General features: G+C 43.1%; 1 protein-coding gene across 3 annotated transcripts in view; it reads left to right on the top strand.

Annotated features, from left to right (window-relative positions):
• The window catches only part of LOC118319289 (storkhead-box protein 2), a 48577-nt gene that overhangs the window by 31828 nt on the left and 1615 nt on the right, over positions 1 to 15134 (top strand). For all 3 annotated transcript variants that reach the window (XM_035649566.2, XM_035649567.2, XM_035649568.2), the window contains exons 2-3: positions 4384 to 4536; positions 11099 to 13487. In XM_035649566.2, coding sequence (XP_035505459.1) covers positions 4384 to 4536; positions 11099 to 13487 — 2542 coding nt within the window. The remainder of the gene's footprint in view (positions 1 to 4383; positions 4537 to 11098; positions 13488 to 15134) is intronic.

The following is a 15134-nucleotide window of genomic DNA, read 5'->3' as shown; positions in this document are numbered from 1 at the left end:
TAGAGCAGACCATCTGCTTCCTGTTTACAGCCACATGCACATGCCCAGTGTACATGAATGATGTTTTCAGGTGTGTTACACGGATGGAGATTATTTCTGATACATCACTAGAATGCTTGTTAGGGCTATGAAAATGTTTTTTTGTGGGTCACACACAGGTGCAGTTTGTTCTGTTGGAACAGGTCATCCAATAACCACAAGGTCCATAATTTTATTTGATAGTAGGGATGCAGTAAGGGATTATTTTTTGTATTGTACCAATTATTCCAACAATTAATCTATAATCTCATAAAAAAAATACTTTTTATTAAAGAGCAAGTAAGTATTTTTTGTTGTGGATGACTTGCCATATTTTCCTCCGTCTTTCTCTCTCTCTGTGGTTGTTCAGTGTTTGCCATAGGATGTTGCGAGACTATGGGGGGTGGACGTTAGACCCTGTAGGGGGGTCAGGGGTCATGCCCCCCAGGAAGAAAACTTATTGCATTTTAAGTTAAATCCATCAATCTGGTGAACTTTGATAGCAATTTATGAGGCTAGATCTATGAGAATTTTATGCTCTGCCCACATACAACTACAAAAAAGGTGGAAAAGTAGCTTCTTTTGAAAATATCATTCTTTGCATGAAAACAGCACAGAACGATTAACTAAAATCAACAATGAATTAAATTGAACATAAACATTGAACTTGGTACCTGCAGGAATTTTGATGAAAAGTAGCAATTTTATAAAATAATGAACATATAATTTCCTGAGGATTTTGCAATATATCAGTGGATTTCTTCCCCTCATAATTTTAATCACAATAATTCTGTCTTCATCAGGATTTTTGTTTAATTTCCACTGTCATACATATGTTTTGTGTTCTTCAAAGAAATTAAGTACATTTTCTGACAGGATACGTGTCAATACAACAACAGAACTTTGATTAAACAACTGTTTGTGGAGCAGCGCGGCATCAGTCACCGCTGCTCAACTACTGCAGGTCACTCTGTGTTGTTTCAAAGAGAAAAGTGAAACCAGCAACACCACGGGCCACATACATGTTGACAGGCTCTACACTAGTAACAGTCTTCAGAACACAGCGGAACTCTCCGCCGACCTCAGTCTGGTATTGGGCTTGTGAACGTGAGCGTCGGTACAAATACACGTCTGGTCGGGTCTTTGCATTGACTTTGTTATCAATATTTGCGCGAATAATTTGCGTCGCGTTCGGACCAGAGATCATGGGAAGTGTAGTCATGTCGGCTGGTGATGATTGAGGTTGAAACTCAAACGCCTCCTCGGGTCGGAGGAACCACCAACCACGAGTTACTGGTACCCGCTGCTACCACTGAACTCTACGGCTGTAATACACTTTATACGCTCACAAAACACGAGCTGCAACACATCAGAATACTCTCATTACAGTGATGATGATGAAGCTTAAATTCAAGAAGAAGCCGAACTGGCAGTTTGAAGTCGTTGGAAAGGCATTTGCAATGGATTATGGGAAGAGTAGTTTATATTTATGGACACAGTTATGTACATTTACCTTTTTTTTTGCTCCAAATAAAATGTTTGATGTTAACGATTGATCTCGTAGTTTATTGGCTTGGTTCCAGGCTTAAAACTCTTTATATAAGGATTCTATGAAATGTCAAAGGAGTAAATGAATAAATGGGAAATTCACTTCTGGAACCGAAGCGGTTCAAAAAGTTGGCGGTCACTGTTGTGCTCTATTGGCCCATTGGTTGTTGCACGTCCTGAGAGAAATGTTTTCCCAAGTTTAGGCCTCAGACAAAACAAGCAATTTGAAGACGTGGTGCCTTTAGAAAAATACTAACATTTTATAGACCAAACCAGCAATTGATTAGTCATACAATGAGACCAGATGAGAAGATAGAACTAGCAAGACTTGTTGGACTGTTGTTCACATTCATTCTCATGTCAATAAACATGCATGTAGACACAATGGCTGTTATTGAGGTCAATAAAAATGATTGAATTCATATTCATGTATCGTATGATAATCTATAACATTATTATCATGATCCATGTAGGGAATTACACTGAGATTTGTAAAAAAAATACTGTGTGAACACCATTAGAAGTAAGAGGGAATGGCCTCTCACTCAGCTGTTCTTTGCCCCATCCCCCTCTCACTCTGTGTGTTGGTCTTTCAGCTGTCATTGTATGGAGGGGTCAGGGTAGACGTCTCCAAACTGGGCTCTGTCCTCTTCTGCCTACCTTCAATCTGTCTTTTCATAATATTGCCTGGAAGACAGAATCTTTTGCTCCTAAAGCTTTTTGTTGTTTTGCAGCCTTTGACATGTGTAACATGAATCTAGACCAGGTACTGCGTAGAGGATTTCAGAAGTCAGTAGTAAACGTTCATCTACAATTTAAAATATTTGCTGTGTTTACAGATCATTGGTCTGTTTATTACACAAATATATTCAGTAAGAACTAGCAGCTAATGGTTCGTGTTGGTTACTTAGATTCATTTATATTTGAGTGAGGAAATTCAATCTTGGATGACCAAATAATCTCAATCTCTATGAAGTGGCGTAGCCTGGGAGAGGGCAGCGTCATTTGTTCTGATGTTCAGTGTGACTGTGAACGAGCGGAGTAGGGGCGCTGCATACAGCTCCACAAGGAACCTGTGTGTGTGTGTGTGTGTGTGTGTGTGTGTGTGTGTGTGTGTGTGTGTGTGTGTGTGTGTGTGTGTGTGTGTGTGTGTGTGTGTGTGTGTGTGTGTGTGTGTGTGTGTGTGTGTGTGTGTGTGTGAGAGCATGGGAGGGGAGGGGCCTTGTGGCTGAAGGCTCTGCCTCCCATTCTACTCTTTCAAACTCTGGAACCACAAGTAGTCCTGAGTTTACAGAGACAAGTGATCTGATGAGATGATATGGAACTATGAGTTCTGTAAGATATGATGGAGTCTGATTATTAATGTCTTTGTAGGGAGTAGCAGGATTTTGAATTCTATTCTGAATTTAAAAAAAAAGCCAATGCAGGGATGCTAACACTGTAGAAATATGATCTCTTTTTCTAGTTCCTGTCAGAACTCGTGCTGCAGCATTTTTTGATCAACTGGAGGCTTTTCACAGACTTGTTGGGGAAACATCCTAACAGTAATGAATTTCAGTAGTCCAGTCTAGAAGTGACAAAAGCATTGACTAGTTTTTCAGCATCTTTTTAAGATAGGATGTTTCTAATGTTCTGGATATGATCAGCTGTCCTAGAGACTTGTTTTATGTGAGAGTCAAAGGACATGTCCTGGTCAAAAAGGTCCATAATATAAATTAACCTATAAATAATGTCAGGCTTTAAAAACAGCTACACATTTGACACTAAATATCAGATTTACACAGTATTTTTCTTGCCCCAAATGTTCATCTCTTAGTACATGTGACAACATCCAAGTCTATTTTTGTGGAGAATGGATTCACTGCCATCTGGCAGTCTTTGTTTTGTAGTCTTACCAATAGGGATGGATACCAAGTACCCAGAAATTTAATACATGGTCGATAGAACTTCGATAGAACTAATTCCATCCATGTTTTGACAGACAATGCGAACAGCCAATGATAATGAGATAAGTGCCGTGCGGAGCCTCTTGCTTCTCTACCTAATTGCTCATAGTCAACACCCTCCATCTTCACCCTCTCTCTCTTGAAAGACTTAAATCTGTTAAGACCTTCATGGAGTCTGGTCGTCTGTATTTTGGGTCAGAATTCTAGCTCAGTCCTGAACTCTTCTAATTACAGAAACTGACAAACTTTCTCTGAACTGTCAGTCACGAGTTGACAACATGATGAACTCTGTCTGCTGTCATGATGTGATGCATTAACCAACACATGTACGTTATTATGAACCATCCAACACTGTCCAGGTCTGTGTTTGGGTTGCAGCTGCAAAACATGTTGAGAAAGGATGAAATGATTCTTAACAGTTCTCAAAAGTTTCTTGAATTATATATTGTGTAATAAATATGTCTCAGCCAACCAGGCCGACTCTGAGGGCACTGTACCTACAACGTACCTATGGTGATGATTCAATGCCTTCATGTTCAAATCATATTTTGGCTTCATATGTCTCTGTGAATGAGGTTGTAACAATGTTCATATTTAGGTCTAGATGTTTTGGCAGTAAAAGAGGCAACATTTTGATTTAATTAGTGATCTTTAGTGATACTTAATTGGTTTGGTTAAGAGTAGAGGTGTGACAGGAAGTGAGGGAAGAGAATCATTGCATGAAATGCAACAGAGTTTCTTCAGTTTCCAAGAGGTACTGTACACACTGTACATCTGGGATGTAAAACAGCACCAGGTTCTGGTTCTGCCACATTTGAACCAGTATGGCTCCAACACTGACATTAAACTACTGATTTTTGTCTTTTCACAGGTGATGTGTCACCCATCAGTATGTCCCCTATCAGCCAATCGCAGTTCATCCCTTTGGGAGAGGTATTGCTATTGGCTATCTCCGCTATGAACTCTGCCCATAAGACTGTCACTCAGGAGGCCCTAACTGAACACCTGCAGACATGTTTTCCAGGTAAGACTGGCTCACACACCACCCACCAGACTATGTCTGCTGCTGCTTCACACACAAATTTGAATTTTGTCAATGAATGAAGTATATTCATTATTCATCATTCAAGTATTTATTATCCTAAGTATCTTAATATATATAATCATGTCCAATGTAATTCCTGAAGAGTTGTATATTCCTGTTGGATTGTATTATATTTTGTGAGACCATATTTCAAAGAAAACATTTTATCTCATAGTACTTATATTTAAAACTTTGACTACATATGTTCTTCAGCGACCTTTTGTTTTCACCAGCATCTCAACAATAAAGCAACTGACAACAGTGTTAGTCCATACCCAGCTATGCACTGACACACTGGCTATAGGAGCTCAGATAACATACAGTGAAGAGATACAAGACGGGTCAACAGTTGGATCCACTTCAAATATAATGAGAGAATCACTGAATGTGAGAAGCTCTGATGCTACAAAAATCACTGGGAAGAAAAACGAGTTGTTTTCTCAGCGGGTGTAACGCCGAGCGGGTAGAATTTAATAGAAATGTGAACCGTGGGCTTCTGATTTGGACTACGCTTGTTATTTCCCCAAATACCTACTGGACCTTCTCCATCCCTACACCCCATCAAGGAATCTGCGGTCCACAGACAAGGTCCTGCTCTTCATCCCCCTCATTTCAATTTATTTTATTTTTTTAAATAATAAATTCAGGGAGTAAGATGCAGTCTGAACAGGTGAGGAACCGGGAGAGAAAACAGAAACAGTGAGGGAGTAGCAAGTTGTTAGGCAGTAGCAGAGCGGAGTGGACGGGCTGGGGTGTAAAGTTTGACCATGTTCTGGAAGTAGGAGGGGCTTGAACCATTCGCAGCACGGTAGGCGAGTACCAGTGCCTTGAATCAGATTCGAGCCACCACCAGAAGCCAGTGCAGGGTGCGGAGGAGCGGTGTAGTGTGGGAGAACTTGGGGAGGTCTTCAACCTCCCCAAGTTCTGCTTGGGGAGGTCTTCAACTGCATTCAAGACTGCATTCTGGATGAGCTGCAGGGGTCGGAGGTCACATGTCGGCAGACCAGCTAGAAGGGAGTTGCAGTAATCCAGGTGTAACATGACAAGACCCTGCATCAAAACCTGCGTTGCCTTCTCTGTGAAGAATGGACGAATCCTCCTGATGTTGTGGAGGAGGAATCTACAGGAGCGGGTCGTCACTGAAGGACAGCTGGTCGACCAGAGTCACACCAGGTTCATCACCACAGAGTCTCAATGTTGATGGAGAAGTCGAGAGCTGAAGGAGCTACACTGTGTCAGCTCGCAGGGACTAACTAACAGAGAGCAGATTAGGGTTGTCACAATACCAAAATTTAGACTTCGATATGATACTTGTATAAAAAACGATACTCTATACCACTTTCAATGGCACGATAAAAAGAAAAAAGGTCCCACACACAACTACATTTCTTTCATTCTTTCTTTTTTAATTAACAACAGGTACAGGCAATTTTAAAAACAAGGTTTTTAATGAATGACTAATAATAATCAAATGACATAAAAGTATAACTGTGAGGGGGGGGGGTATTTCTCTGCATAATGTAACATTGTGTTTGCCATCACAGAAGAGAAATAAAAAGTCCCTGCTGATGTTGAGTTTCTCCGTCGTTCTCCTGCATTCTTCACTGCAGCAGAGACAGAAACACTGACACTAGAATGAACTGCTAACGTAACATTGTTCCCTCGGGATGATATCAAAGCAATATTACCTCTCTAAATTCTTGTGGTGTTTCCGTCTCTGGTCGACACCGATTTGTAAAACTGTTTACATGTTGGCTTGTTGGAGTCTTTCGCCTTTCTTTGAGAAAGTGGACAGCTCTCAGTTCATCTGTTCTCACCCGGCAACAGAATGTGTCTCCACATGCGTCGTCATGATTTCACTGACCCACTCTGTATGTAAATGAACACGTACATCATTTACGTTTGCAAAAGACCACATGCGTTGTTGTTTTTAACAAAATACTAAAATATGCCAAAAAGCTAATTAAAGTGCAAAATGAGGCATGAATCTCTGAATCAGTCGGGAGGGAGAGTTGTTCACGTCTCGCTGCAACAAGACAGTGAAGCAAAGGACAAACACACCGAGACTTCTTCTTTACACTTATTTATTAAATCGTCACACTGCAACCGGCATCGCACATTAACTCCTGCCTTCGCTGGGTCACACGCTCTCTCTCAGGTCACTCACTGGCTGCTGCCTGCCTGTGCTTCTGCCCATTCACATGATGGGTCGCTTCCCAGCCACAGGTTGAGGATCAGTTGATTTTCTCCCATCTTGTATCTTTAAGCAGCCTTGGGTAATTTCAAAATCTGATTTGAGATCATCTTCGATATTTGCCTCCGCGGAGCAGAAATGCTCGCTCGCAAGTGTTTTTTAACCTTGCGGTGTTGATCTGCTCTCTGTGTGTGTGTGTGTTGTCTGTGGCCCTGTCTACACAAATGCGAATTTTTTGTAAATACCCGTCCAGACGCACCCACAGTTTTCGCTGCCTGAAAACGCACTCTTTTGAATCCAGGTCCCAGGGTGGAGAAGATAAATCCCCCCCCTTGCGTTTGTGTATTTGAGTTTGTGTGAACGCCAGATACGCATACGATGATGTCATCGCCCCACCCAACCCCTCGACCCTCGCCCGCGGCATCTCAAACAACAACAATGGCGGACCACAGGCTTGTGACGGTGCTGCATCAGATGCTGACTCTTCTTGGGTCGCCAGGGCAATATATACTATTGCTCGGTCACTCCATAGGGCGGGGGAGAGGGGAGAAACCAAACAGTTGTCACGCGGCAACTGCTCAGAGTGAGGATTCCTCACTGAGACCACAGAGCAAGTAGAACCGGCAAAGTGCGAGCTCCGGCCACCGCTGCACGCCACACACGCACAGCCACGGAGCACAGAACTCGCCACTCAGCGAGGCGACCATAGGTCAGAACAGTAGTTCGCACTCAGAATCGGACCGAACAAAGGAGTCTACTTTTCCCTTCTCACTCAACATCTTCCTACTATTGTTGTTGTTCGACTTCTTCTTCTACGAGTATTTGTATGCTCAGCCTCTTCTTCTCCTTTTTTGGTGGAGTTCTGTAGCAGAAAACAGCGCCACATATAGGCTGGGAATAGGTACTACCGTTTTTTTACAGCTAAATGCGTCTTTCCAATGAATCCATCATTACGGAGAAGTTTCAGGCCCCCCTGCTGAGGAAAATGGGGGGGGGGAAGATCGTTTTCGAAATATCTTGTGGTGTGGACGGGGCCTGTGTGTGTGTGTGTGTGTGTGTGTGTGTGTGTGTGTGTGTGTGTCTGTCTGCATGGTGTTGCATCATTCTGGCTTGGCTGCTATGTTTGCTATGATGTAACTGGCAGTAATACCTCCAGATTGACAGAGGGAGAGACAGCAGGACATACTGAAGAAAGGGAGAAGGTTTGAGGGAAGAGAAACGAGGAGAGGGCAGGAAAGAGAGACAATGTGGAGAACAGTAGAATTAAGTCTGTAAGTGAATGCACGTACAGGTTCATAAACCAATTGATCATTCCTTTACGATCACTTACATATTGTAATTCATGCAAATCAATTTCAAAACAATCTTGTACAACATGTGGTTTCCCAGGTGTGATCCATCAGACCCTTCAACACAATTCCTGCCAATCTTGAATCTATATATACATCTTTATTGTCATCACACACTTAATCTTACACTTAGACCTCCTGTGTAACAAATATTCCATCAGTAGTATATAAAAAAATGACCTCATGCCACCCAGCTATGGTTGGAAGTTTGCAGTCTATCCATTTCAGAAAGACATTTTTTTGGACAAAATGTAAGAATAAATAGAAGTTTTTTAGAATGTATGCTTCTAAGTTGCGTGTCTAGTAACCCAAACAATAGACAGTTAGGATCCATGCTCAGTTTGATATCAAGAATTAAACATAATCTAACTTCTATATTTTCCAGTATTCATCAGTGAATAAAATTAATTCAGATTCATTGTGATCCATTTTATGTCTAAACTGGAGAGTAATCTACAGACGATGTATTGGCCTGAATTTGGTCCCCCTCATTCCTTTACAAACTGAAATCTTATTTGCAGATTTCCATATCTGTGTCCACGTTGAGAATGCCTTTAGTCTTTCCAACAAAAAATATATTAAGGTCAGCACACAAAAAAAACTATGTATGGAGATATACAGTATATAATTCAAAAAAACAAACTTATTAGTGGCATGTTATGTTTCTTCCATATGTGATCAAATTAAAGTAATTTCCTTTTCATATAAATGACCAATAGTAACAATCCCATTATTGTCCCACAACTCAAAGTCCCTATCTGTGGTACCAGGAGAGAAATCTATGTTGCCCCATATGGCAAGAGGTAAGATAGGGGTCCCTCCCATCCTTCCAATCTTCTTAAATACTGTTAGGCTTCAATAGTTGTGTTCACAATCATAATGTCACCAATGCTGGTATCATTTTTTGTTCAAAAGTAAATAGGAGACCGTAAGGTCCGATTAACCTGAGAAGATTCTAAGTCCAGCCAAACAGATTCCTTTTTATTCCAGTCAACAATGTAGCGTAGCTGTGAAGCCAATTGGTAAAGGCTGACATTAGGAACAGACACACCCCTTCTCCTGTGGCTTCATAAATCTATGTTTTTTCCCCCTTTCCAGATAAAAGAACTAAACCATCCTTTAATCGATTTTCTTGAAAATAAGATTGGAAGCATCTTAAATACATAAATACATTTTGGCAAAATATGTTTACTTGGAAAAAATGTATTTTGTATTCCAAAAAATTGCCTGAATCAATTAATTCAATCCAGAATTTAAACACAGATACAAGGGGAAGGGGTGGAAAATCTACCCTTACAAAATGGGACACCCCTTCGAACACGATACGTCATCACGTAGGCTGATGCGACGTGTTTTTACCGGAGATTCAACATGCACGGAATGACGGCAATATCATTGTGAAGACGCTGTTATAGTTACTATGGTGAAATACCCAGAATATTCAAATAACAAACATGCTTATTACAGTATATTGGGCATGACAGGACAGGTGAATTACACTGAAAATACCCTGTGGTCTTATAACGACGAAACAAGTTAGTTGATAACTTTACATATGTCGTAATAATATAACGCATAACGCTGCTTTGCGACTTTTGTGGCTTAAATAATGAAAAGCGCCGTAATACATTGAAACGACGAACAAAGGTTGTCACACAAATTTGTGAGTTTCTTTGGTTGCCTTCAACGTTTTTTCAGACGATGTACCAGTGATTAGCAAGGCATTTCTCACAGCCCTCCGTTTGGTGTATAGGTCTGGAAAATCTCCGTTTGGAGGAACATCTAGCCCTCCGCCTTAGCCCTCCCCCTCAATGCCAGAGGGAATTGAGACACCACTACCCCTACACTTAAACGCGCAAAACCGAGGGGTAGGGCTTAGGGGTAAGGGCAAGGGGTAAAATGGGATTGAGCCATGGTCAGCATACAAGGACATTTTCTGAATCCCAATCCCAGCTGAGACCTGTAATACAAGGGCCACAGAATGAAGGGCATTTTCCGTCCTTCTTTTCCAACTAGCTAGCTACTGTACAAATTTTCATCTAATAAAATTGACCTCAAATTTTAAGTATAAATTAACAAACGGCAGCAAAACCAACAAACCTTTAGGTCAAAATGTAAACACTCACTGCTTATGAAAATAAAATACAAATGCTATCAAGCCTTAAATAACAGATGCCTTGCATCTTTTCTTGGGGATTACCACAGTGTTTCGTCAAGGATTGTTTTTCAGCAGTGGGGGCAGATCAGCAGGCTGACGTTGACTGACACACACGCTGCTCTGGTTCCCAGACATCTTTGGGCTTATGTCGTTGTTGAGTGCATGAACGCTAGGGAACTTAAATGCATTATACGTCACTGCGTCGCTATATCATTGATGTGATATTGCGTTAAAATTGATATCGCGATATCACATTTTTGTATCACCTAAAAATTTATACCGGTATTATCTTGGACGGTATGATATGGCACAGCCGTAAACCACTATACAGTCTAGTTTGCCAGATATGGAAAGCTATATTACATTGAGAAGCCTCATCATATTACTGTTAGCAACACTCCTCATTGAGTCCTGCTGTCTGACCCCTCAGTAAATTGACAATAAAGCTACTTTGACACATTAAAAGAGCATGTAAACCTTTTCAAGTAATAGCCCAAATCAAAATTATGAAACTGAAACTGAACATAATGTCTCCTTTAATTTCCTCTGACGGCTGTGCTACCAGTGTATGAATGTGTATGAATGTGTGAGTCAAGTGGGTGAACTTGTACTATAAAGTGCTTTCAGTGGTCAAAAAGACTGGAAAATCACTATATATAAAGTCCATTACCATGACAAAATGATTTTACACAATCATGATTTTATCAGTTTCCTGAGGTGTGATTACTAGTTATTAGTTAAACCTAATTATCTGAAAGAATTTCCTTGTTCTAACTGACTCTTATCTCTTATTTTTCTCAGGTGTTCCTACACCATCGGAGGAGGTTCTGCATCACACATTAAGTATGCTGGTCCATGAACGGAAGATCTACCCAACACCAGACGGATATTTTATTGTAACCCCTCAGACTTACTTTATCACACCGAGCCTAATCCGAACGAGCTCTAAGTGGTACCACTTAGATGAAAGATCCATCGACAGACACCAGCAGCAGCAGCAAATTCAGAGCCAACAGCAGCATCAACAGACGCAGTGCACCTCCCCTCTCTCTGGCACCATCACCCCATCCACCTCTGGAGGTGTGCGAGATAGAACACACCCAAAGTCCAGCCAGAACCACAGCGGGGGAGGTGGGGATTCTTTTTACAACAACACTTACCGTGGAGACGACCCTCCAAGCCACCACACTACTCTACAGCGCCGATCCCCAAAAGACCTTCGGGAATTGCACTCGTCCCTACACTCCCCACAAACACCTCCCCAGCAAACAGGGGGCGGCACAGAAAAGAACCGCAGCACCCTCGGGTTCACCTTCAAGACGGACACGTTAACCAAGCACCGAGGAGGTGGAGGCAATGGGGGAGGAGGAACTGCAGATATAGAGAAACAGGCCAGCGGAGGAAGTGGTACAGGCAGTAGGAAGTTTGGTTTGAAGCTGTTCCGTCTGAGCTTTAAGAAGGATAAGACCAAGCAGTTGGCCACCTTCTCAGCACAGTTTCCCCCTGAGGAGTGGCCGCTTCGTGATGAGGAGGTGCCAAGCCAGCTGCCACGTCATGTAGAGATGGAGATCATCCGCAGAATCAACCCTGACCTTACCATGGAGAACCTTGCCCGACACACAGCGGTCATGAAGCGCCTCGAAGAAGAGCGTGCTCAGAGGAGCAAAGCCTCATCAGCTAATCAGAGCTCTAGGAGTAGGAGAAGTGGGGGTAGACACAGGAAGCAGCCCCAGACCAAATTCAGCCGCTCACATAGCAAAACAAGGGTATCCCGTGGTGAGGCAGGTGACGCTTCCCACCTAGAGCAGGCAGACAGGGATTATAGAGTCTACTCATCATCATTGGCTAGGTCACCAAGGGAACACACTCTGGCCATGGAGCGACAGCGGGCCCGGCTTCATCTGGCACATAGCAACCCTAACATTCTTGATGCCTCCCACCTGCCTGTTACACCGGAATGGGATGTGTCTGGAGAGCTTGCCAAGCGCCGCACAGAAATGCCTTTCCCCGAGCCAAGCCATGGACCATCAGCCCACCACTCCAAAGTACACCGCTCACACTCCCACACCCAGGAGAGAAAGTCCAGAAATGAACGGAGTGACAAGGCCAAGGAACGTTCCAGATCCATGGACAATTCCAAAGGACCGCTTGGAGCAGGGTTGATTGGACCACCTGATTATTATGACGACCGGAGCCGTTACTATACTGATGATGGCACCCTGCGAGCCAATCAGAGCTTTTCTCACTACTCTCGTGCCACACACCCGTCAACTAAGCATCTTGGGGATGCTCTGGGGTTAGATGGTGGGAGGAGCTTAGAGAAGAATAAGTGCAGGGACAGCCTGCCAGCATACTCCCCAAAACCACTGCCCAAGCCTGCTTCTGATGATTACTTCCAGTGCTCTGGTTCCTCTGAGGCTGTTCTCATAGGAGCAAACCCACAGGGGACTCTGGCCAAAAGTAGCCATGATGGATTAAAAGTAGGCAACACTGACAGGCAAACAGACAGACAGACGCCCCTTTCCTCAGAAAATAAGGAGGACTTAAAGGTGGGACCTAAAGGTAGCAGCCTGCCTCCCATACCTCTCACTATCCCTGACCCACCCCTTCCAAATGGACGACTCCCCCATAGTGCCTCCACTAGTCAGGAGAAACGTAAGGAGATCTTTAGTAAAGACACTCTCTTCAAACCTCCCCCTAGCCTACCTTTACCTGGCTACAGTTCCCTGAGAAAACCCCCTACCGTTGCCTGTTCTACTCAGTCCTCATCATGCGATGCACTTGATTCCCAGGAGGCCTTTGATGCTCCAAAACCTCTGATTGCCACACCATCTGCCCCCCCACAGGGGATTGCACCCTCTACCAGTGCTGCAGAGGCGTCCTTCGACTATTACAACGTCTCAGATGACGATGAACTTGAGGAAGGTGATACTAAAAGTCGAAGAGAGGATGAGAAGGCTGGAGGAGGCATTGTTGGGATGGTAGGGGGTGGAGCAGGCACCATGCAGTGGCTGTTGGAGAGAGAGAAGGAGAGGGACCTACAGCGAAGGTTTGAAAGAACCCTCACCTTCCCTGGTGCTAAAGAGAACCTTCCAGAATCCAGTCAAATCCAGCAGTCAGTACATTCTGCTAGACTGGACAGTATGGACTCCAGCTCCATCACGGTTGACAGTGGATTCAATTCACCAAGGTGAGATCATGTAGATACATACTGCATACACACACACACACACACACACACACACACACACACTATACAGATACAGAAGCATTTGTACCCAGTAGTGTATGGGCACATTTACCACTGTCATTTTTCATGTATCAAAGGAAAGGGACTGCACTGACAGGTTTGTAAGTTTTTTCGCTTTCAGGTTAAATTATTATGTAAACATATTTTTTTGTCATTTCTCTTTAGTTTTAAGGTAAGTTTAATTTTTTTTTACAGTTTTATTAATTACTCCAAGCAGTTTACCACATCCAGCCACAAACTTGTCAGACAATGATGATGTCTCATCATAAGGAATGAGATTTTTAATCAAAAGCCGTCTCTGCCACCTGCTGGCTACAGATGTACTCCTCGTGTAGCAATCATCATTCTATTTGCATGAAATGTTAATGGTCTGGTCTACAAGTGATGGTAAGCATCAAAATGCATGTTTGGTGCATGCTCTCCAGTGGTGCATAGTGTAGCACTGGAGGTACGTTGCCCCCGGTGTCCACCGGAGGGCGCCTGCAACCAGAGGTGGAAGGCCCTATTGTTTGCTTATTTTCTTCTTTTCCTGCCACATTTTTGAGGCTCTTCCCATAGACAAATTTGGTAAAAACAAATATCAAATATTGTAACTGCTACTCAGGGACAGAGGGCTGGCCACGAATGTGGCCCAGGGTCTCCACAGCGCCCCCTTATGTCATTGAGTGTTCTACCTGGCACATAGTATCAACTACATGCATCAAATTGTTGGGGTTTATTCCAGATATGTGGAGCATAAAAACTGAATACTGCCTGCTCTGGCCCCAGGAATACATTTGACTATGGTCGTCGGTTTCAATAATTCCATGTTCCCCAGGATAGAGTCGTCGTGTGATGTATGTCTGATATGGACGAAGCATGTGGTATCTTATAATAACTCGGATGGAGATCAGCATGTGCTTAGCTTGACTGTTTACGGAACTCTTGTTTTACCTTGTAACAGTAATTTATCAGCCTATTTAACCTGCTGCGCAATGGCCTCAAGCTCGAAAGAACAGTCAGAAACTGATCCAGCGGAGACTTTAGTCTCCAAGAGGAACAGCACATTGGTTGTTTGGAACTAATTTGGTTTTAAAAAGGACGATGCTGCGCAGCGTCAGGTGTTGTGCAGAACATGTCGTGCTACCATTGCTACTTCACGGGGCGACACCACCCACCTGTATCAGCACTTGACACGGTGCCACAGCAGCTACATGACGAGTGTACGGCCAACTATCAGTGAAAGAAGTGACGAACACAGAACCACATGAGTGTCTGGCGCTCTCTCCCTCTCCCTCTCTCTTTTGGCAGCAACGAGAGAATAACCCTTCCGGTGGGCCATCACTCTCTGGAGCTACCACCACAGATTTCTCTCATTCTGTGGGAAACACTCGTCTATTGGGAGTACAGTCCCACGCACTGAAGCACTACGACTAAAGTATAGCACCAACCCTTAAAATACAATGGCTAATGTACAGCATCAATCACTTCATTACAATGATCATAGTACCACAACATCCGCTAAAGTACAGAACCGATGACTATAAGTAGTACTGAAGTAGTACTTTAATCATTGTACTTACTCAACTATTCACAACCACTAGGGTT

This window comes from Scophthalmus maximus, chromosome 9 (assembly GCF_022379125.1).
Source record: "Scophthalmus maximus strain ysfricsl-2021 chromosome 9, ASM2237912v1, whole genome shotgun sequence".
NCBI classification, from domain to species: Eukaryota; Metazoa; Chordata; class Actinopteri; order Pleuronectiformes; family Scophthalmidae; genus Scophthalmus; species Scophthalmus maximus.
Note: the sequence above shows the minus strand (reverse complement) of the source record. Positions and strands in the feature narration are given on the sequence as shown.